Here is a 22,961-nt window from a genome sequence, read left to right as displayed (position 1 = left end):
TACCTCACTAAACAAAGTACTAAAAAGGTTTGCCTAGGACTGGCAGGCAGCAGTCCGCAGCACGCGAAGTGACATACAAACTCCATTGTGATTGCAGATCAGTGACAACACTAAACAGTTTCCTACTACATTAACCAGTCATTAAAACACTCAAACTATCAATCCACCACCACTATTTCTTCTTATTGCCAGGTGTACAAAGGAAGGACTGGACTTGAGTCTGTAGGGGCAGATTTACAAGCCCCTTGCGGCTCTTTAACTCCGTTGTTGCGTGACTTTTGTGACGCAGCGGCAGAACAAAACAGGTGCCGTGGTGCGGTGTATATTAACAACGTGACGCATATGGGAGATGCATCATGTTATGAAGCCCTGCGCCATCAGGGGGCGTTCCGGCGCAAGGGAGGGCATTCCTGCGCAGGAACGCATCCTAAAAGTGGCTGAGGGAAATCTACAAGATTTCAATCAGTCACTTTTAGGACAATGATGCATCACTCAAACCCTGCGCCTGCTTGAAGCAGACGTATGGCTTGACGCAGCATTGGGGAGATAGGGCACCCCAGAGCATTGCTGGAGCTGCGCCATCGTTGCGACGCAACTCCAGCAATGCGCCGCCTTTACGGCACAGATGCGTAACGCTTCGGTGACGTTTTGGGCCCATGGTGCGCCGCATTGTAAATACGGCGCACCATGGGTGGTGGTGGCGTGGCGCACAATTACTGGTGCATCCCTGCTACTTTGCAGGGATGCGCCGGTAATTGCAAATCTGCCCCTTAGTGTCTAGCATTACGCAGTTCTGTAAACTACACTCATACATAATTTCTCAGGCCAATGAAATGAACACAAAATCCAAAACAAATAAGCATAGTAGCAACGCTACTGAGAAGGAGAGCAGTGCACCTGAAATGCACAGAAGATTTTGAAATATAATTAATTACCTACAATGTAATCGGCAGCATTACTGCTCTTGATAAAAAACACAAATTTGCAATATAATAACACACAGAGCAGGAGAAAACAGAGTAGTGATGAAATAGCTACTACTACTCACCAAGCCCGGGGATCTCGACGCCGAGCAGGTCGAGCAAGTCGCGTTCCCGGTCCAGGAGATCCGTCCAACGGTGGGTGGCCTGGTTGTAGGTGCGCCGGACCCGAGAGTGTTCAAACATGGCCCGGCACACCTTCTCCCACCGCTCCCGGAGCCCGTAGCCGCTTGCGATCTTGCCGCCTGCCGCGATGGTCCTGGGGAGGCGGTGCTGTACAAAGAACACTAGTGCGGCCACCTCCTCCGCGCTAAAGATCTCCCGTGCCATCACTAGCTCCCCCCTCAAACGCCCGCACGGGAGCCAGGCACGGGGTGCGGGACCCTTCCCCTTCTCGGGCTGCTTCCCGGCTCCCTTTACCATGGTCTGGGCAGAAAGGAAGGTAAATAATAAAGAAGAAATAGAATAGGGAAGAAGAAAAGAAAAGAGTTTAAAAAAGTAGTTTAAAATTAACCAAAAGTAGCAGAAAACACAAAAATATAGAGCTAGAAAAATAGAGGGATAGATAATAAGTAAAATAGATTAAAAAAACTTCAAACAAGCAAAGGATGGCAGAGATTGATAGAGGATACAGAAAGGATGCCCAGAACCATAGCAATGAATGAAAAACAAGATGGCCGCGCCCGTTCACGACCGCGTGGGTAAGTTCGCGCGAGATTTCCCCCGCGATCACACGCGAACTTGTACTAGCGAGCCGCACACTTTGCGAGATTACACGTAGCGCCCGGAAACGGAAATACGTCACGCAAACAAGATGGCCGCGCCCATGTACGACCGCTAGGGTACCTTCGCGTTGTTGCGCTATAAGCGGCTTGCGAAAACGCAAAAAATCACGCGAACTAACATGCCGCAAAAAAACAAATTGCATATTCGCACGAATTTGCGGCTTCGGAATTCGATCTCGCGCAAACTCGCGCCCCGCGAATCGCGCGAAATTGCAGAAAAACGTTTTTTGTAAAACTGAAAGCACTCAGCAGGTGCAAAAGTTCAATCTCATCATTAGTAACCATTCCCTGTAGTGCTTCCTGAGGGGCCCCTCCAGAGTTCAGTTGCCTACTTGCAACTATTCAATGACCCTGCTCTGACCCTCACAGTAGGCTCAGAGAATAGCTACAAGTATGCCACAAAGGTCCTGTTAAAAAAAATTACACTGCAACACAAAGCAATTACAGATAAGGAAGCAGGTGCCAGACTGGAAGTTCAAATTCAGTGACACATTAATCAGCCCCTAATTCATTCATGTCAGTTGAGGCAGGGCAGGTGTGCTAACGAATTTTGCAAAACTGAAAGCACTTAGCAGGTGCAAAAGTTCAAGCTCATCATTAATCAGGAAGCACTTACAGCTAAGGAAGCAGGTGCCAGCTCAAATTCAGTGACACATACATCAGCCCCAAATTAATTCATGTCAGTTGAGGCAGGGCAGGTGTGCTTTTCCCCCCATAATCTACAGTGATAAACCAGAGGGTGGCAGTGATGAACCAGAGGGTGGCATGGGTGAGCCAGAGGGTGGCAGTGGTGAAACAGAGGGTGCTGTGATGAACCAGACGTAGAAACAACATGGTCGCGACCGTTGCGACCCGACAAGTAAGTTCGCGTTTGCAAACTGGTAAAAAACCCTCGCGAACTGGCAGAAACCCTTGCGAACACAAAAAAAAAAATCCACAAATTCGCTAAAGTTCGCGAATTTTGCGGATTGCGAATTCGTAAATACGCAAATTCGTGAACCGCGAATTCGCAAAATTCGCCCATGCTTAGTATCCGGGACCAGTATGTCTTCGGGCTCATGAGGCTTCAAGGCCCCGGACTCGTCTTCAGCATCAGACGGGGCCAGATGTAGCGCCCCATCGTCCCCCACTGTGACTCTGCGGCGCTCCTCACTCCCTGCGGCCTCGGAGCGTCGTCGGCGTCTGTTGGGGCGTTTCCGTGGTTGTCGAGTTCCCCACTTCTCGCGGGGTCCCCCGCGCTCACCCGGTGGGAGGTCATCTCCCCTGATCTCCAGCCATTCCCAGACCTCTTCCGGGGAATCAAAGAAGTGCGGCTTCCCTTGGGACAGCACCTTGAGTTTGGCCGGGTATAGCAGCATGTACTGCAGGTGCATCGCCCGGAGCTTCTGCTTAACTCCCAAGAAGGACTTCCGTTGCTCTTGGACTTGCTGGGTACAATCCGTATAAATGGAGATCCTACTGTTTTCAAAGGTAAGGTCCGCTGTCTCCCTTGCCGCACGCAGAATACAGTCTCTGTCACAATAATTTAGAATTTTGGCAATGAGTGCCCGCGGTGGAGCCCCCGGCCGCGGCGGGGGAACCAGAGCCCGGTGGGCCCTCCCAATCACAAAGACCTCCGACAGGCCTCTCGGGCACAACTGAGTATGAATCCAGTTCTCGAGGAAGCGCTCTGCGTTGCCTGCCTCCTCTCGCTCCGGCACACCAAGAACCCTGATGTTGCTGCGACGTGCCCTCCCTTCCGCATCCTCCGCTCTCCGCTCCAGGGCTCCCGTCGTGGCCGTAAGTTGTGAGACCGTCTTCCTGTGGGAGGCCACCTCACCTTGCAACTGTTCTATATTTCCCTCGGCATCCGAGACTTTATCTGCCACCTTGCGGAGGTCCGTCCTCAACAGGTTGACATCAATGGACACTGTTTCTATTTGGCGTTCCAGTGCAGTGTGGGATCCCTGGATCGCCTTCAGCAACTCCGCCCGGAAGGGTTCGCCGGGGGCCTCCGCCCTCTCGTCCTGGACCGACTGCCGCGTGATCCGCTGAGACGGCAGCCGCTGGGTGGTGTACTACATTATCGTGTTGGGCTGCGTGGAGCGAGACATCCTGTCTTTGCGCATTGCCAGTGCCCCAAGTGTCCTTATCAGCTCCCTGAAGGGGTAGCAGGGACAGCACCCTGTAACGCCTGCTCTCTTTTAGTACAGTTCGCAACCCCAAGCCCTGGATGCACTCCGCAGCTCCACTCGGCAACCGATCCTCACCCCTCCGCCAGGTATCCGCAGCCAGTAGGGGGCAGCCAGTATCGTATGAGTGCCTATCTCTGCTACCTGTGACCGCAGCAAGGGATCAAGACCCACTGCCCGCCGGCGCTCCAAGCTTCAAACACCTCAAGATCAGGGGGATGATGTGGTGTAGGGACGCAGGAGGGCCACTAAACATCCGGGTTTCACTCGGTGCCTCAGTGATGGTGGAACCACCCCGCAATGGGACTGCCCCGTGAGTCTAGGCTCCCCAAGCGCCGCACCCCGAGGCGCCGACAGTTCTCTCCCGTTCACCAGTCTGCTGCGGCCAGCAGTAGTCCCCCCCGTACCTCCGGTCCACCTCCAGAGCGGCCCGACTCCTGGGGACGTGTCCGGCCCACTTCAAGGGCCACAAGCGTACCTGGCAGGCGCAGCAAACTGGGTCTCTGCTTTTCAATGTCCAATCCTCGGGGCAAGTGCTGCAGGGAGATCCTAGGAAAGGAGGACCGGCTCTCCAGCAACGCCAAATCCTCAGGGGTGCCGTGCAACCAGTGGCCCCCAGGACCTCCTCAGTGATTCTAGCTGCAAAGGAGCAGAGATCCAGCCGAGTACCCCCGAAGGCACACCACAAGGGACGAAGGCCACTGAGTCAGTTGGCAGGGCCCCGCCAGCGGCTGGGCCCTAGGCGCTGCAGGTTCCTGGATCACTTTGGGCCTGTTGCCGGAGTTGGGCAGCGCAGGCCGCCTCCCCCCACCAGTGCCGGCTGGCGCGTGTGATCTCCCAGTCGCCTCCCCGGCTGGGGGCTTATGGGCGTCAGGATTGGGCTTCTTCTGGCTGCCTGGGGACAGCGGGCCCCCCGCCGGGCCTACCGACACTCTCCACCAACCCCAAGGGCCGTACCCACCTGGGTCCGAGGCGCTGCCTCCACAGTTGCATAGGCCGCAGTCCGGGGCCCCACCTAGCAGCGGGCAGCCTCTGGTCTTCCGGACGAGGGTTCTTCCGAGACCCGCTGGCACCCCTCAGGTGTAGGGCGCCCCTCCAGTTGGGCAGCGTCTTCAGCAGTGATATTTTCCCCGCAAGAGAGAGGCACCGGGAGGAAGGGCCAGCTGCCGTGCCCGCCACTCCAGCCATAGGAACGGCAACAACAGCGCAGGTCTCCGTCGGCCCCAGCAGGTACCTCCCAGTCCTTTCCAAGTCGGAGCCCCAGCTGGCAGCGGACTCCGTCGTCCGGTCAGCGTCCCTGTAGGTGCCGTGTCTACGGGCCGCTGCCGGCACCCGATCTCGTTGCTCCGCCACCCTCCGACAGCAGGCCGCAGACCCCGGCCTCGCGTAGTCAGAGGTCCGGGGCGCCACAGCTCAGGCAGTTCACTCTGCTGTACTCGCGGGGGCCCGCCTCATTTCGCCAAAGTAGTTAGCCCCAGGCAGAAGGGGATCATGTGACCCACAATTCCGTCCCATAGGAGCCCGGACAGGATAGATTAGCAGGATTTCAGGGTCCGTTGGCCGGGAGCTGGCGGAGCTCACGTCCTGACGGCCATGCTGCTTGGCCATGCCCCACTGTAGGCTTTCTTACCTGTTTTGTCGGGACTAAAGTAAAAGTTGTTACCACCACCACCTATACAACCACCATCATTATAAACACAATTCCCAACAGCACCAAAATACCACCTTTTCCACAACTATTACCATCAGGGTCAGACTGATTTGCATTAGGCGATGTCTGAACTGGGGTGGCTGAGTGAGCTAAAGAATGGTGATGGATTACACCAAGATCAGTTGACTGGGGGTGAGTGTTTGATTTGCTCAAACGCTCCGTCCATCATCCCCTTTTGTATCGCTTTGTTCGCCCTAAGTTGGCAGGGTATGCTCAGACGTGATTCCCTTGCTCACTTGGCCACTGGATTCAAGATAGCCTGGCTGATGAGGATTATGAATCCGAAACCGGTCCCAGGATGCTTGTTCCCGGTCCAGGGAAGACATGGCTCAGCAGTTCGGGCTGGACTGTTCCCATGAGGCACAGGGTCAGACTGATTTGCATATGGCCATGTCTGAACTGGGGTGGCTGAGTGAGCTAAAGAATGGTGATGGATTACACCCAGATCAGTTGCCTGGGGGTGAGTGTTTGATTTGCTCAAACGCTGCGTCCATCATCCCCTTTTGTATCGCTTTGTTCGCCCTAAGTTGGCAGGGTATGCTCAGACGTGAGTCCCTTGCTCATTGGCCACTGGATTCAAGATAGCCTGGCTGATGAGGATTATGAATCCGAAACCGGTCCCAGGATGCTTGTTTCCGGTCCAGGGAAGACATGGCTTAGCAGTTTGGGCTGGACTGTTCCCATGAGGCACAGGGTCAGACTGATTTGCATTTGGTCATGTTTGAACTGGGGTGGATGAGTGAGCTAAAGAATGGTTATGGATTACACCCAGATCAGTTGACTGGGGGTGAGTGTTTGATTTGCTCAAACGTTCCGTCCATCATCCCCTTTTGTACCACTGTTACCACCCATCACCAATACCACAAAAACAATTACCACAAGGCCAGCAATTGGAAAAAGTTGAAATTTACTGATATCTTGTGGTCTGCTTCAATGATAAGGTCTCCTTCCTCCAACATAAGCAGGACCAGCAGAGGAAGGGTAACAATTTACTTTTAGCATTTAACTCATTTCTAAGTAATTTTTAACTAAGTTCTTCGAACTGTGCAAACTCTAACTCAAGGCCACAGTATATATAAACCTCCACCTGCATCTTAACTTGCACCCTAACAGCACTCTAATCCTGCGTTTGGGAGGCATTTTCACTCTTTTTAGGTCTCGTCTAGGCAGTGCATGCACTGTCTCGTCGAGAGATGCTGTATACAGTATAGTGGGGGAAGCTCCGCCCACTTTCCAGACTTATTTTTGATTTGCTTGAATCATAATTTCCGCATTCTGATTGGTGCTTGGCTTGGTAATCCCGCCTCCTGACGGGCATGTTGTCATTTTTTTCCCTCCGAGGCTATTGGCCCCTTTACTTTAAAAACATTATGGTTCCCCTGACTCTCCCCGTTCCCTCTCGTAGTCCGTGACTTCTTGAACCACCACCACCACTCCCACCCCCTCCCGTTTGTGCCTTCGTTGATGCCAGCACTTCCGTTTAAAATGCAATAGGTCTCGCGTAAATACGAGTCCTATTGCATTTTAAATGCTTGTTTGTCCTGTGATTGGTGGGTAAATTCGTACTCGTTTTTTATTTCGCATGCGCGCGATACCTCCTTGGCCTGCGCCAAACACACTGTATGCCATGATTTGCAAGGAGACCAGGGTGGAGAGCATTGTCAGCGCATTAGCCCAACTTAGCGTGATGAGAGGAGGTGCTGAAAAACTTTGTGTTCCCACGTTCATGCCTCATCGCTGCATGCAGTGTGGGAACCTCTAGCTGACCCCGCCCCAAGCCTGAGCCACGGGAGCTGCTCGTGAGCCAGCCTCTACCATCCGGGAGAGACAGAAGAGGTGAGGGCAAGAGAAGGGAATACAAACCTGTCAGCCAGCAGGACCCAAAACCAAACTGGACCAGGCGACCTAGCCGACCCAGCCCACCGCTCCCTTCCCAGCTCCGAAGATCAGCCTCGGGTCCGTAGCTGACGGCACGCAGCCAGCATCAATGCGGTACAGACCCAGGATGATGCCGGTAAATGCTGACCTCCTCTGCAAATGCTTGTTTTGTTCCTGCGCACGCGCAAACAGACCCCACTCCTAGGACGCCGTACTTTAATTTGTTATTCTTGCCTCCCTGTGCCTTGTTATTTATTTGTACATGCGTAAAAGTGTGTGTTACAAACCAAAGCAGGTACACAACTATCGTGTAAAGATGACTTTGCAATCACAAAATACGCAAATGTTGGCCAGAATTGCTAACCCGCTTGCAGTCTTATTATGATATAACCAGTAAAATGATTCTCTCACCAATAAAGTGACGAACCAGCTGGCTCACTTCTTCACCCCCTACCCTACCCTGACTCAGTTGCCTACTCGCTTGCCACCCGCCGACACACACGACCCCTCAGTGATTCCAAAACTTCCTGATGACTACCATACACGTCCTCTGTAGACGCAGGCTGACACTGCAGCCCCAGTGCTGGGGGGCGAATGGGTGGCCGGAAGCACACAGCCACTCTTCACATGCGTGCTTTCACTACATTAATAGACAGAATAAGGACTTCATGAAGACTGCATAATAGAGATGTTTGGTTTTCTCACCCGCGGGCGCACTTGCATTAATTAATTTCCTAGTGGACCTTCGGCATGCCGTGGGTATCATTCATACCAACAGGTTTTTATCAGTTCATTACAAAGCAAATTGCAGCGATCCAGCTTGGCCAAAGGTGAGCAATTAGTCTCTTGTTTCACTGGTTTCTACTTGTCCCTTTACCAGGCATTATAAGAATTCATGAGTGCTTCTCCCACACCTCAAGAAAGCGCTTTATGCGGTTCAATCTTAAGCCGATCAATATAATGAGAACTAAACCTACAAGTCCCAAAATGCAAAGTGCTTGCTAATTATGGGGTGAAATGCCACAATACAGGTCTCAACACTGTTGATTTATTTGGATATTCTGGACAGCCTCGCACGTTTCCTTGTTTTTAGTTGAAATCACATACCCTTACCATCATCCTTTTGTACTGCATGGCAGTAGCTTCAAGGAAGAAGGATGTTTGGGGTGTTACACCCCCTGATAATTGTATTATTTCATAAATAGTTGGGTGAAGGAGGTTTCAGTTAGGTCTGGTAATGTGCAAGTCAGATTTCATCTCAGATTTGTAAATTCTCACTCACTCTCTGTTTTAAACATCTTAAAACATGGTAAATTTACAAAAAATTTGTTTTAAGTACCTCTCTCTATCCGCGCTCCTTTTCCTTTTCACTGAGCCTTAACCCCTTTTCATGCGTTGCTTTCCCTCCATGATAAAGAACAGTAGATGTTTCAGCAACCACGCTAATATGCTGCATAGCTAAATACATGTGGGGTCCCAAAGGCAAGACTGTTTGCATTGCAAATGCTTGTTTATATTCATCTTCATTTTTAATTTACACATTAGCAGCTCTTCACCCCGATGATTTTGTAAAGTACTACACTGATGCATTGGTATGAATTGTTATTGACAGCCACTGATATTTTTATATCTCACTCATAGTCGATGCACTTTACCGCAGATGCATTTTAACTCATATGAGCTGCAATGGACATGGAGTCTTAAAGCCTAGTGTGTTGAAACTAAGTGTGACAAGAATTTTATTAAGGATGTGTGTTTTTAAGTATGAACTTAATAAAAATGTTTTATTCTGTTTTGTACTTCAATAGACTTCATTGTCTAAATAAGGTATTTCTCTACTTCAAGAACCACCCTTTCCACACCAATTATTATCACCACCACCGCTACCACCACTATTATTACTGCGCTGCATTTGAGAAGGTAGTTGTTTGCATGCTTTACACCACATGTGGTATTGTCTCATCAAAAATCGAGTGAGAGTGACAGCTTGAGTGACAGCAGAATGCGAGTGACAGCAGAGTGAGAGTGACAGCAGAGTGAGACTGACAGCATGAGTGACAGCAGAGTGAGAGTAGATAGCCTTTGCTGGAGATTTACATTGGCGGTTTCCGTGAGCTGTCGACAGTGTAGCACGAAGTGTAGATCTAGCGTTGCAGGTCGTCTATGGCGGTTGCTGTAGTATGAAGAGTTGGGTTCTCCGGAGCTTCGTGTTGGCGGGGGTGGTGTGTGTGGCAAGATCTTGGTGCAAATGGGCCTGCTACTCATTGCAAAGAGCCCAAAACTTCAGGATTTCTGCTTTTCCTCAAGAAATTAGAGCAAAAACAAGGGAACCCTACTCACTTGGAAACAGGGTAATGAAATTATTATCCTGTGGCCAATCAGTCAAACAATCTCATTGTATAAATGCACAATGGCAATGCAAAGGGGTATTATGATGTTGGAAAGAGACGGAGCCAAACACACCTTAGATTTGAATGTCATACACAATTATTTATATAATCTTTTTAGACAAAAAATGCATTGATGGTATTACATTAACCATTTAGTTTTTAGTGGGTAGTGTCCCAGTGAAAAAACGGAACCTAGAGAAATAGTGACATATTTGTGACATATATACAAGGTTTCCACGCTTTATACAATGATAAGTGCTGGTTTTGAATGGTTCGCTTTCAAAAACTGTCGATGGCGTTTCGACCCTGTGTGCAATGTAGGGTCTCTTCAGGACCTAAAATTGTAGGGACACCTGATGGGTAAATTTGCACAGTCTTGTGTAGAAGGTGTGGCACCGTGAAAGAAGTAAAGAATCGGATAATCACATGGGACCCAGCTGGGCGCCCATGTGAGGTTTGTGGTGAGCTGGTAAGATTCGAATGGGCATGGCAGGAAAATTCCACGTGTAAGATTTGGAATGCGCGGTGAATGTGCTGTCCAGGCATCTACTCCAATGGGTGTCTTAGCGCCTTATGGTAACAGGCCTCTTCTTCATTACGTCAGGACCGAGTAGAAAGAAGGCACGCTGGCTCTTTGTACCTCCAATGGTAGGAGATACTTCCCTCCAATGCGGGGTCTTAATAGCGGAGTGAATCTGCTGGAGCCTGTATCTGGATTCTCACGTGGCAGAACAGCGTCTGTCTGTCTGCTTGGGTACAGTGACCTCAAGGAATAGCACAACTGATGCCACACCAAGGGTTTAGGACCTGGGAAGCATCTCTTGGGGGTCATACATGCACTCCAGCAGAGGCCAGCAGGGCTCAGGCAGGTCCAGCTGCAGGTCCAGACAGGTTCAGTTGCAGTAGGTCAACTGGACAGTTACAGAGGGACCCTGGAGTTTATTGTGTCCTTATAGCTCAGAAAAGAGTCAGTCAGCTGACTCTTGGAGTCACTCAGCCTGGGATGAAGACAAAAGGCCCAATCTTCCTTCTCAGAAAGCAGGGCAGGCCTCAAGCAGCGGGGCAGCAATGCATCCTTCTTATGCAGTATCCACAGGTCCAGGTTGATAAGTGATATTGGTTTGTAGTTTTTGGCTCTTTTATATACTTCCTTCTTTGGTATGACCACTATGATGTCTTCTGCAGTTGTATCCTATATTTTCCCAGAGAGTGTGAAGTGTTGAAATAAGTCAATCACTGGTTTTCTTAGTTGAGATCAATACGTCTTATAGAATCAGGCTATAAAAATTGTCTGGAATTTGTACCTGCCTACATTTTAGAGTTGTATTATGTTGGATAAAGTCTTCAGAGGAGCCAGCCTGAGGGTTCCAACTTTATACCTGTTGCCCAGTTCGAAGTGGGAGAGCATCTGGAGGTGCCTAGAATAGTCTGCCTCTCTTTCCATGATTCCAGTCTGTTATGGGAAAAATAGGCTACATAAAGGACAATTGCCAACTACACCTAGTAATGTGACCCAGTAAACAGGCTGCAAGCACTAAATAGTTGGGACAAGAAAATGCCAGCTTTCTAAAAGTGCCATTTTTTGAATTGTGATTTACAATCCAACTTTACAATTAAATAGGGGTTTAAAATACAATTCCTCAGGCAGCACACATGACTTTTCTACCTGCTCCCAATCCAATGTTACTACTTATAAAATGTAATAAGGTAACCTCATGTTATCCTATGGTAGAGTTAGGCTTTGCAGTAGTGAAAAACGAATTTGAGAGTTTTTCACTACCTGGACATGTAAAACCTAAGTACATGTCCACCTTTTTAAATGCAATGCACCCTGCCCTAAGGGCTGTTTAGGGCCTACTTTAGGGGTGACTTACTTGTATAAAAAAGGAAGGTTTAGGCCTGGCAAAAGGTTAATTTTGCCAGGTTGAAATGACAGTTTATATTTCACACACAGGCTGCAGAGGTAGGCCTGGGACATGTTTGAAAGGCTACATAAGTGGGTGGCACAGTTAGTGCTGCAGGCCCACCACCTGCTTGGCAGTACAGTCTGTACTGTTCCCATGAGGCACAGGGTCAAGACTGATGGCTGGGTCTATACTGGGGTGGCATGGTGAGCAAAAGAACGATGGTTATAACCCAGATCTCTTGTCAGGGGGTGAATGTATGATTTATTCAGCATTCCGTCCATCATTTGTTTGCGTGGCCCTGGATACCTCTACTACAACTTTCCTAGGGACCTACAAGTAAACTAAATGTGCCAACTATGTGTAAGCCAGTTTCACCACGTTTGTAGGAGAGAGCACTAGCACTTCAGCACTGGTTAGCAGTTAAAAGTCTGCAGAGTTTTAAGGCCAGTAAAAAGGAATTCAGCAAACAGGAGGAGTGATGGCAAAATATTTAGGGGGAGACCTCCCTAAGGCTGACAGGTCTAATACAGAGGAAGCAAAACTATTGCATTTTATATGGTAAGCAGATAGCAACATCTTCGAAACTGGGAGTACCACACAAGTTGTTCTTAATGGGCAAAACACAACTTTTACTGTGGCAAGAATGAAATGTGCTAATTTGCACAAATTCATTGAAACATGCTGATACTCTATAAAGAACATCCATTAGAACTTCTTTTAAATTCTAATGATATGTGGAAAATGTATTTGTTGCATGTGTGGGGGAAGGGAAGGATGTTTCCTAGGGAGATTTGTTTATTGTTCGTGAATAGACCGTCCAGAGTGTGGCCTGCGGAGTGAGTGGGTTCTGTTACTAATTGAGTGAGTCCCGTTGCTACTAGTTCCTCTAGGAGGGCTGAAGAGTCATGGTTGTTGTGTGCTTCAATGTGGAAATTGAAGTCCCCTAGTAAGGTGAAGTTCCTTTCTTCAGCTGAGGGTTCTAGGAGATGCACTATGGAGGAGAGAAAATTGGCTCGAGGTCCTGGCGGGCGGTAGAGGAGAATGCCTTTGAAGGCGTATGAATGTGTGAGTAGTATTGTGAAGGCAAAGGCTTCGCGGGTATTGATAGGGATTAATTCTGTCCTTATTGAGTAATATTCACAATAGATAAATGCCAGTCCACCACCCTTTTTGGTAGATCTGTCGAATCTGCTGACGCAGTAGCCATCCGGGGTTACAATGGAAAAGTCTGGTCCTGAGGATTGATCTCCCCTTGTTTCTGTTCTGAAAAGGAGATCAAGTTTATAGTTTTCTAGAAGATTATAGTAGTTCATATTTGTGTTTGGGTAGGGAACGGCCCTTTATAAGAGCTGAATTGATTGTAGCGTGATTGATGGGGGATGGAGGGCGCATGGTGAGTGGGTGCTTTTGAGTGGTGTTTAGGGTGAAAGGGCAGTTGGGGCAGTGTGTGGGGGTTTGGGTGGATAAGGTTGCCAGGTTAAGGAGAGGGCAGGTATGTGTGTCCTTGGAGGCATCGGGAATGTCTTTAAGTTGTTTACTGAAATAGTATATTATATTATTGTGTAGGTTTGATTGGGATTGACCAGGGTGGGTGGCCTGGGCACAATCCAGGCGCAGAGGTGCGCAGACGGGCTTGCCTTTGGCGCGCCTTCAGCACACCGGCGGCACGTCCGCAGCGCGTGGAGAGAGGCATCCCGTTTGTAAAGAGGCGAGATCAGCTGCTGGTCAGCTGACTCTGCCGAAGTACCCGGAAGTAGTAATCACTTCCTGTCTGACTTAATTTTGTGAATTCCCTCCACTGCATCCGCTAGTCTGCGCTGGACTGGGGAATGCGTGTGAAACAGGTGAGTGCAGGGAGTAAATGTGAAAGTGGCGATAATATTTTAAAAGTGCAATTTAAAAACGAAGTGCAAGTTTGAGGAGCCCTTTACCAGGCACTCCTGGTCCCCGCAGTGTCAAGGTCTGTCTCACCTTAAACCTTACGATTCTGTAACTTGTTACCGAATCACAATTTGCTTTTGTGATTCGGTATTAGGAAGGGGTGTGTTTAGGGCATCCCTTCCTGGTACTGTATAGCACTGGTACGTATGATTGTTTTGCTACTGGAATGTGGTCGCAAAGCATTCATAATTTACCGATTCCGTAGAGGAGGTGGTAACCCATTTGCAAACAAAAAGCGATCCCCAAGGGACCCCTTCCCCTTAGTGAATGTGGGTGAAAATATTTTTTAAGAGCTGGCAGAGGACCACTGCCTGCTCTTAAAAAATGAAAAGAAAACTTTTCATTTTTATTTTTGTAATGCAGCCCATTTTCCTTTAAGGAAAACGGGCTGCATTACAAAAACAAAGATTGCTTTATTTAAAAAGCAGTCATGGGCATGGTGGTCTGCTGACCCCAGCAGGCCACCATCCCTGTGATTGTAAGTTGTTCCCAATGGGTCGCAAATTGCAACCTGCCTCATGAATATTGATGAGGCAGGTCCATTTGCAACCCATTGGGAATCACAGTGTCTGAGACACTGTTGTACATAGCTGTTTGTAATTTCCTAAATCGCAATTAGGAAATAGCAAACTGACTTTTTTGTACATCTGGCCCATAGTCACAACAATACCGGTTTTCCAGGGCGTTCTGCGGGTACGTTAATAAAAATATCTAAAATGCTATGCTTCCAGGGCATTGTGGGCAAAATATCAAGATATAATAAAGCCTTGAGGCCAAAATATTGTTTACCAAAATATTGTGAAGGTAAGTATAGGTTTACTGTAATTAGTATACTTATCTCCACATAAATGTATCTTGATGATATACACTCAAGATACAACGATCAGGAGAAGGAAACATAATAACAAAAAATTAAAAGAAAACTTTTAAATTGTATTTTTGTAATACAGCCCATTTACCTTTAAGGAAACTGGACACCATTACAAAAAAAAATTGCTTATTTAAAAAGCAATCGCAGACATAGTGGCCTACTGATCTCAGCAGGCCACTATCCCTGCAATTGTAGCCATTCCCAATGGATCGCAAATTGCAACCTGCCTCATGAATATTAATGAGGCAGGTCCATTTGCGACCCATTGGGAATGACAGTGTCTGAGACAATGTTGCACATAGCTGGTATTGTTTTTACTGTACATCATTGCTATCTTCCATCTCCTTTCATTTAAACACCCTGCCACCTTCAAATAGATGTCGAGTCATAAATTGTCCTAGAAATTCTAATACCATCTAAATAGAGGAGTGATTTAGCAAGAGCCAGCGACCCTTTTAACCCCTTGGGCGCGGCTGCGATTCTGCGCCTGTGCGGCGTTTTTTGAAGTGGGCGGGTTCATGACGGCCCCCAGGGCCGTCATCAGCATCGACGGGGTTAATGGAAGAAGGGGTTAGCAATTTTGGATTTAGGGCTTCTCGAAATTTCTAAAGTACAGCAAAGAAGGACTGCTGCAAGAGGAGATCGGTAGAGGGATGGATTTTGGAATCTATTTATCCCACTATTGTGGGTCATCCATCCATTTTTATATCGTTAAGCCATAAGGAAGCATGGTTAGATTTTTGCATTTTCACTCCAAGTTTAGGGCCATATGTATCAAGCCTTTTTCCCGTTTGCAAACGGGCAAATTGCCATTCATTCCTATGGGCCTCCTAGCCCATAGGAATGTATAGGAAGGTATTCCTTAATTGCGAATCTCAATTTGCGATTCGCAGGATTCGCTAAATTTTTAGCAAATACTACATACATTGCATTTTCACTAAAAATCACAATTTGAGAATCGCAAAACGCTTTTTTGATACATATGGCCCTTATGCCTTAGTAAGAGTGGGACTTAGTCATGATTTCTAAAGTCAGTTTTGAGTGTTTTTTAATGACACATTTTCATTCATTTTGTGGCTTTAATGGCACATTTTTATTCATTTTGTAGTCACAGCGCCGTAGGTGAAAGGCATAAACAAAGAATAAGTCAATCGTAATACACACAAAAATACCAAACAGAGAAAACCAATCCACCTTATCCACCCCCTCCCCGGTACCCTAACCTATCACCTGAATCCTAATTGCGATCCAAGGCAAAGAAACATAAACCTGTAGAAGACCTTGTTAATCAAGCCCCACTTGTCTGAGACATGACCATCTGGGGTCATGACCCCTCATTTCAGTATCAGTTAAAAGTGTTATTGGAGGCAATCAATCTATCACAATCTCTCTGTATTAGCACTAAACCGAACAAATCTTGGAGGGGTTCTGTGGGCAACCTATGGCCATGTATATGGACTTTTCCATGCTCATACAGAGTTCTAGTCCTTCTTTCACTCCCCCAACGAAGGGGGCAATTCCAAATACGGGCAACGTCTCTTTTGGCCGCTGATAATACATCTTGTTAGAGGCCTTATCATCCAACTTTTCTATATTAAGGATATAGCTTGATGCAAGGGAATATTGTTTGATAGTATTGATCAGGGTAGGTGTGGATTTTGGAGGTGATAATTATTGTTTTCCGTTTTTGATTGTATGATAGAAGAGTCTTGGGTTATAATTGTAACTAGAATAATTGTCTGTCATGAACTCTGTTTGTGTTGGGCGTATACTGCTAGGGAGGAGTCTCTCCAATCTGTGGACACCACCTTAGAGTATATCTTGCAGTCTAGATTAATAAGTCATTTTGGTCTGTAGTTTTTGGCTCTGTTAAATATTAGCTTTTTTGGTATGACCACTATGATGTCTTCCACTGTTGTATCCTGTATTTTCTCAGAGAATGTAAAGTGTTGAAATAAGTCAATCACTTTTGTTCTCAGTTGATTTCAGTTAGTCTTATAGAATCAGGCTATGAAATTGTCTGGGTCTTGTGATTGCTTACATTTTAGAGCCGTATTATGTTTTAAATTTCTGTTTGTTCCATTAGTTTATGTAAAAAGACTGCCTGTCTAGCTCGAAAATCGCGTGAAGGGTGTTATTCTGGAGATGCTTCAAATATATTTTAGTGTTTATAATTGAGTTGGTGGCATATAGATTTGAGTCAAATTTTCTGAAGATCTCAGCAAAATATTGTGGTTTTGTGTTGATTTCCCCTTTATTGCCTTTCAGGAAAGTGGATGGTGGATCGAGCCTTCTTGAATTCATGGGAGGATGCTAGAGTTACCCACTTTATTAGTGTTGCATACCTATGTTGTTTTATGTTTTGTGACACATATTCTGGCTCTGAAACTGAGAAATATAATATATTCATATCTTTGTTAGTTAAAAGTTTCTAGTAATGCAGTTAGAGAGTTGTATATTTTCTATCTGTAAAAGAGACAGTCTTACATCAGCCTCTATGTTGGCACCCATTAAACCATTCATCAGGCCTCTGACAGTATGATAAAAAGCATCACACAAAATGTGTGAGGTAGAGTGGGATTGTACATTCTCCACAAAAGCAGCCTGAGATGGATTTTTTAATTGAATTTTTATTGCCATGATCATTTAGCATATTTTTGTTCATTCTGTAGTATATATTAATAACAATGTCACCTTCCCACTCTAAAGTCATTAAAATGCACTTGGGTGTTATATAGGTTTCCTCTAATAGGTTAAGGTGAGGCCCCGGAAGAAGGAGGTAATCTATTAATTTATCCTAGAGTAAGTTTGGTTAGGGAATGGGAAGATCTTGAGCTCACAAGTGTCAGGTGTTAAAGACTCCTTACTGCCCATAGCGAATCTGTCATCAGACTAATCAAAGGAAAGGTTGTTACCTCCTAGCTCCCTAGGGCATTTTTCATCATATAAGATTTATTTTCTTTCTCAGGGTTGACACAAATAAAAGGTCGTCACCAGCTGATGAATAGATATTGTCATCTGCATCACAGCAATTACCTACATATTGGATTTTGTTTTAGATCTGAGTCACAATACCAATATTTGTATTTAGCAGGGGAGCCGTTAATATCATTTAACCAGTTATTTTTCCGTGCCATAGCTTTTTTCAGGCCTATTTTGGTCTCTTGAAGAAACACAATGTCACCCTTTAGTTTGTAGCAGTATTCTGAAATGGTCCTTTTCTTCACATTATGATTTATCCCTTTAGTATTGAGGGACAGGGTTATAGCTACGTTCTTTGTAGTATTCATTGAGAAGGAGTGAATGCAGTATTTTGAAATGATGATAACCGGCTCGCTACTATAGACATTTATGACTAAAGTACTACATTGCAATTGAGAATGATAACTAAGTCGCGGTGAATCAGTGGACTCTAAAGGAATCATTCAGAAACCGTTTCCATAACAACCATTGCACTCACCTACCAATCTACCACATAGGTATGGGTAAAAGAAGTAAGACGTTAGGGAATGAGAAGATTCTTCTTCAGAGCAACCTAGAACCAAGGTTTTGCACCCTTGAATACACCTAATGGCTGATGTGGCTAAGTGATCTGTGTACTAGCACAATCTTGAATGGACCTACTGTCCTTGTTCTATTCAAATTTTCATGCCACCAAGATTCAGTGCTTTCACAACCACAGAGGCAACCCACCAACCTGAACCAGGGGCAGTAAATAGGTATTCTGAACAACAGTTCAGGAGACAAATAATAAATCACAATGTCAAAAACAATAAATTTCGATTTATAGAAAAAAGTCAGAAAATTAAGAGAAAAAGAGAAAGAAGGAATAAAAGGCAGGGAGACACAGAATAAAAACTGTCAACAAGGAATTAAAAAAGTTATCACAAATTTATTATAAATAGTGCGCTCAGAAGAATAAGGGCTGGTTTATACAACAATACATAACCTACAAACAAAACCAAATATGTGGCAAACAATAAATATGTTCCAAAGAAAGGTACAACATATACAAAACTCATGTGTCCACTACAATTTATGAGCCACAGATACGTCAACGGCGTTTCAACCGCTGTTAAAAGTTGCGGTCATCATCAGGACAGGAATAATTCATAGAGCGACAAAGTTATTTAAAATCCAGGCCAAAGCTATCACGTTCTAATCACGTATGCTTACAGAAACTCCAAGGTTGATATATTAAAAAGTGATTGCAACATCCCAAAAGAATTTTTTGGGGGGGATTATAACTTGAATACTTCGTATAAAATATGTCAGGAGAAAAAAGGAATTCAGTCCTCCTTCGGGGGCTTTTCAATCAGGAGCCCGTCTTAACGACCAGCGGCAGGTCTGAAAAATCCTGCGGCGTGGTTACTTCAATGGAAAGATTTTATACGAAGTATTCAAGTTATAATCCCCCCCAAAAAATTCTTTTGGGATGTTGCAATCACTTTTTAATATATCAACCTTGGAGTTTCTGTAAGCATACGTGATTAGAACGTGATAGCTTTGGCCTGGATTTTAAATAACTTTGTCGCTCTATGAATTATTCCTGTCCTGATGATGACCGCAACTTTTAACAGCGGTTGAAACGCCGTTGACGTATCTGTGGCTCATAAATTGTAGTGGACACATGAGTTTTGTATATGTTGTACCTTTCTTTGGAACATATTTATTGTTTGCCACATGTGGGAGAGGTGTGGCGCCGCGGCCAGGGCGACTGACGCTGGAATCTGGGGACCACAGTTCGATCCCCGGCTCCGGCGGCAGGTTAGCCCAGCACCATGTGACTCTGGGCAATAGCTCGCTTAATCTTCCCGACGGCCCCCCAGCGCCTAGAGACCCTTACGGGTGATTGTGCGCTTTACAAATGTGGACTTTACTTTACATGTTTGGTTTTGTTTGTATGTTATGTATTGTTGTATAAACCAGCCCTTATTCTTCTGAGCGCACTATTTATAATAAATTTGTGATAACTTTTTTAATTCCTTGTTGACAGTTTTTATTCTGTGTCTCCCTGCCTTTTATTCCTTCTTTCTCTTTTTCTCTTCATTTTCTGACTTTTTTCTATAAATCGAAATGTATTGTTTTTGACATTGTGATTTATTATTTGTCTCCTGAACTGTTGTTCGGAATACCAAGATTCAGTGGTCAGCAGATTTTGCAGTTCGCAATTTGTATATGTTGGATTAGTGGATTTCAGGGAATCGCCATTGGTTTTGCGACCTATTTCCACCAGGATTATGTGGATTGCTTCTATCGGGTGAAGAGTTCCATAGATCTGCCATCTTCTTCTCTAATGTACATATCAGGGCCCTGTTTCTTAAACAATCTCTTAAATGTATTTATACAAGGGAAACGTTGATTAATCAATTGTCTTCTATTTTTTCAGTTCTCCCAATAAACAAACCATTGCAAAAACAAATGATTTTACACCTTTATTTCAAGATGTGTATTTTCTTTATATAATGAGTAAAAAAAGACTAATATCTATTGTTTCAGAAAATGTGTTATATCCGCTGCTGCTTCCTACACACATTTAAGAAAACACATGAAAAATGCAAGAACATAACAATACTGTGTTTACAATACTGTATCCACATAGAAATGTGGAAAACAAGGCTCATATTTTGTTTTCTGATGTTCTCCTTACTTTCTCTGTTAATGCTTTGCTGTTTTACATTTTCATTTTCTTTCTTCCAATTTTTATTTCTCTGTGTGAAAACTGCCCCATATCTGATTTGATCCATTTGGACAAGAAGGCAGGAGGTTGAAATGCATGGACCAACTTGTAAAAATTTATAAAACTTTAATTGTAGAAAGGTAACTGACTCATTCATGCCTTTTGATCTTGGTCAAACATGCCGCTGGCCCAGTCTTTCCAGTTTAGTGGCCCGTCTCTCCGGGTTAATGGAACTGCATTACATTTCTCTTTTTTTCCAAAGTTCCCAGCTCTGGAACAGTTGTCTGTCCTCCAATTCCAAAGGAGGCCTTGTGAGAATAGGTTACACATTTGTTTCGAGCTCGTTAATCTCTATGGTGCAGTGGTCCTTACTGTTGGAAGGCTCAATATGGTTCTCCACTGGATCAATTTCCGGCTCCATGTCTATGTGATGGGATTCTTTCACTGTATCCTGCTGGGGCATATCATTCATGTTTTTCACACAGCCATTTCTCTGATACGCCATTATCTGGTGGATGCTGATATTTTTTGTTTCGCAGATCAACGGCACCTACAGGTAGAAGTAAGATGTCCATGTTAAATCATCCATCAAGGTTTCAGATCTTTTATATATTAAAGCTATCTGTGATCTTTATAAATTTAGTTAACTTAAAGAAGAGTTTGAAATGTCAGACATCTTGATTCCACTGTTTTTTAACATTATTAGACATACAATACATAGAAGCAAAACACTACAAGGTTTTGTAATGCGTATAACTTATTAAAAATAGAGGGCACCATTAACGAAGGTATATTTGATTGTTAAAGCATGTTTATAACAGAATTCACCCTTTTTTATACCTTATATAAATTCCTGGCAAGCTTAAGTTCCCTAATGTGTGTGCAGATCTCTGATCCGAGTATGAAGTTCTCTGCGTGCATAAATCTCAATCAAGGGCAAGAAAAATGGGTGTTTTAATTCAAGTCATCCTTGGAACTTTGTGAACACTCATAAACATGAACATTTGTCACCATTCACTAAATCCCTCTTTCCCCTTTCTACCATGGAAAGGTCGGATTTTCACTTCAGCCAATAGCTTGCATAAATACCTTTCCGGGGTAGGATGAGGAATGGATTTAATCCAAAGTTGGTGACAAGATGTTTCTACAGAAGGAAAAAAGTTTTCACTGTGGATTAAAAAAAATGGCATTTGAACAAGTAATCCTATTATTCCTTACAAAGTTGTTCACTAGGGTGCCCTCTGCTTGAAGTAATTGGATCTAGCTGGGACATTCACAGGATAACACATGGAAACCTGCACCTAGCACAGGTTCTCATGCCTATTTCTGGGAGTACTCGAACAATGGTGCAAATCTGTGAGCGAGGGTTAACCACTTTCTTTGTAAATCAGGCTCTAACATCTTTGTATTACTACCCTAATTTGTTTTGTAGCCCAGGATATCAGTTAATGGATTTGTCTCTGCTTGAGTGTCTTTTTCAAGTTTTATTTTGAGCTATGACAGCACAGTTTAACATTGTATGGACTAAAACTGCAGTCGTCTAAAGAGGCTGCCATTGAATGGGCAAGGCTTTACATCTCAATAGTGCCAGAGAGGTAACAAATTAATGGACCCCCCCTGCAAAATGTGATGTGGGGCTCCTGAGTCTCCCAAGTGTTAGAGCTATTCATTGACCATTGGCTGATTAGGGGACCCCTTCAAGGTTTTGGGGGCCCTTTGGAAGGTTGGGTCCCCCGTGCACGGCAGGTGCTGCTAGGGTTTGCATTACACCCCTGCACTGTGCTGAATGACATCACTGTATTGACTCACAGTATTCACTCACAGGTCTCTGGAAGGCTTGCGATTCAAGATGTACTGACATGAGAAGCACCTATGCATCTGTGTGTGTATATGTGTGTGCACTCGTGCATTTAGGTGTGCTCTTTTAGTTGTAAATGAGGATTATTTAATGTTAATTGGGAGCCATCTGTGTTTAAGTTCTTAAATTCAATCGAGCGAGGAATGTGGAATTTTTGTGTAAAACAAATGGTCTCACAGACCTTGTGATTGTCACTAAGAGTCTGATAACTAGTTTGGTGGAGAGGTGCTGGGTGCAACCCACAGCTGGACTGCAAAACCCGTGGCTGGGCCGCCTACAAGTATTTCTCATGTCTGGTGGGCTTTTTTTGATGTTCCCATGGTCGTGCCCTGAAAATGGGCACGCCAAAACAGTTCCTGCACAACATGGACTGTAAAGTCCATGTCATACAGGAACTGGGGAGCATACTCACAGGGGGGCACATGTCGTGCCCCCCTGCATGCACCACAGAGTGCAGAAAAATAGACAGAATCAGTTCTATATTTGGAGCGACATATCCAGCCGGATAGAGGTCTTCAAATTTACTCAATAAACAAATGATTTACACAAAGAGAATACCTTCAACATTTCACCAGTGTGGTACACAAGCCTGTGCCCAGACACTGTCAGATCAAGTACAGAAGGAAGGTTTACGAACAAAGAAGGGCTTTTTAAGGCAAAAGTAACGTTTTCTGTTTCAGATTCAATTGTACAGAAATATAAACAAAGCACCATTACATCACGTATAAATCAGGTTTTGTATAGGGTGCTTAGATAGGTCGACGGCGTTTCGGACCCCTTAGTCAATCA

General features: G+C 45.3%; 1 protein-coding gene across 1 annotated transcript in view; it reads right to left on the bottom strand.

The window, feature by feature from the left end:
* Window positions 1–20,054: 20,054 nt before the first annotated feature.
* The window catches only part of SLC1A7 (solute carrier family 1 member 7), a 720,509-nt gene continuing 717,602 nt past the window's right edge, over window positions 20,055–22,961 (bottom strand). Inside the window, exon 11 of the mRNA XM_078673458.1 lies at window positions 20,055–20,864. Coding sequence (XP_078529584.1) covers window positions 20,637–20,864 — 228 coding nt within the window. The 3' untranslated portion in view covers window positions 20,055–20,636. The remainder of the gene's footprint in view (window positions 20,865–22,961) is intronic.

This window comes from Lissotriton helveticus, chromosome 1_2, assembly GCF_964261635.1.
Source record: "Lissotriton helveticus chromosome 1_2, aLisHel1.1, whole genome shotgun sequence".
Lineage (NCBI taxonomy): Eukaryota > Metazoa > Chordata > Amphibia > Caudata > Salamandridae > Lissotriton > Lissotriton helveticus.
The sequence above is the reverse complement of the archived record's forward strand: the minus strand, read 5'-3'. Positions and strand labels throughout refer to the sequence as shown.